The 1,528-nt window shown below is 38.8% G+C and overlaps 1 protein-coding gene across 1 annotated transcript in view; it reads left to right on the plus strand.

The window, feature by feature from the left end:
* Window positions 1-922: 922 nt before the first annotated feature.
* LOC103731621 (olfactory receptor 2AJ1-like) overlaps window positions 923-1,528 on the plus strand; it is a 2,230-nt gene continuing 1,624 nt past the window's right edge. The window contains exon 1 of the mRNA XM_008829988.1: window positions 923-1,526. Within this exon, the coding sequence (XP_008828210.1) occupies window positions 923-1,526 (604 nt within the window). The remainder of the gene's footprint in view (window positions 1,527-1,528) is intronic.

A 1,528-nucleotide genomic window follows, 5' to 3' on the forward strand; every position in this document is an offset into this window, starting at 1 on the left:
CTTTACTGGTTCCATCAATAAGATCAAACACTTTGTGTATATAATGAAATAATACACTTACTGGCTAAATTATTTAGGAAGTCAAATAGTGAACAAACATCCCAAGAAATGTTATACAAAATTAATAATGATTAAGTTTCTGTAATTCACACAATGGGAAAAAGGTTAATATTTTCTTAATGGTGTATTATCAACTTTAACTAATAAATCTTGTCTTTGTCACTAAGGTATAAGTCATCTTTCAGTTATAAAGTAAGGTTTTCCTATTGTTGTTTTGCATGAGAAAGTACTTGGAAGAATATACTTCGTTTTCTCTTTTATATAGGTGGAAGTGCAATGCAAAGACACTAACATTTCTTGGGCCATTTCTCATTTTACATGCTGGCCAAATACTACTGGGTAACTGCTGTGCACCAATGGCTGCTGAAAGCAACTGACTTATAACAGTGAACACAACACAAACACGGTATCAAGTTCAGAGCCCTGGAGGAAGAGGCATCAATCAACAACAGACATAATTCATAAGGTTATTGCTTATGCTAGAAGAATGGTTATATAGGAAAAAGTAAATTAACAGAGGAAGATGCATGTGGGAGCGTCAGTACTTAAAAAGCGTGTGTAGAATGTGATTCCTTGAGGAAGTGCAGCTGAGAGAAGTTTGGAGTAAATATATTGAAAATTAAAAAGGGAGAGGCCATTCAATGTATTCATTTCATCAGCAGGCTCGAAGAAGTAAATTTCCATCATGTAAAACAAGGCAGCTCAAAATTAATGGCTGAGAGACCTTGATGTTCATTGAAAATGTGCGTCATTCATACTCATTTCATTATGTAGATTATATGTACGTGATCTTGAGATTTTCTATACTTTTTCAAATTAGTGAAGTAACTATTTCTTTCTAGGTGGAATACTGCCCATCGTGATGGAGCTTGACAATCACACCATCAATAGTGATTTCATTCTTTTGGGACTGTTCTCTTCTTCACAGACCAGTCTAGTCTTTTTCTCATTGATATTTTTCATTTTTATTATGAGCATAATAGAAAATTCCCTCATGATCCTCCTAATCCGCAGGGACCCTCGACTGCATACCCCAATGTACTTCCTGCTCAGCCATCTCTCCTTCATGGATATCCTGCACATTTCCAACATTGTGCCTAAAATGATCGCTGACTTTCTGTCAGGCAGCAGAACCATTTCCTTTGCAGGCTGTGCCTTCCAGATATTTCTGTCCCTCACATTGCTAGGTGGTGAGTGCCTTCTCCTGGCAGCCATGTCTTATGATCGCTATGTGGCCATTTGCCACCCACTTCGGTACCCTGTGCTGATGAGGGAGAACTCCAGTGGGCTCATGGCTGCAGGATCCTGGCTCGTGGGAATCTCCAACTCCATAGTCCACACAGCTCTTGTGCTGCATTTTCCCTACTGTCACTCTAGGGCCATTGATCACTTTTTCTGTGAAATCCCCGCCATGTTGAAATTGTCCTGTGTAGACACATCACACTATGAACGAGGAGTTAACATAAGT

This window comes from Nannospalax galili, unplaced genomic scaffold (assembly GCF_000622305.1).
Source record: "Nannospalax galili isolate Female #2095 unplaced genomic scaffold, S.galili_v1.0 scaffold7395, whole genome shotgun sequence".
Taxonomy (NCBI): Eukaryota; Metazoa; Chordata; class Mammalia; order Rodentia; family Spalacidae; genus Nannospalax; species Nannospalax galili.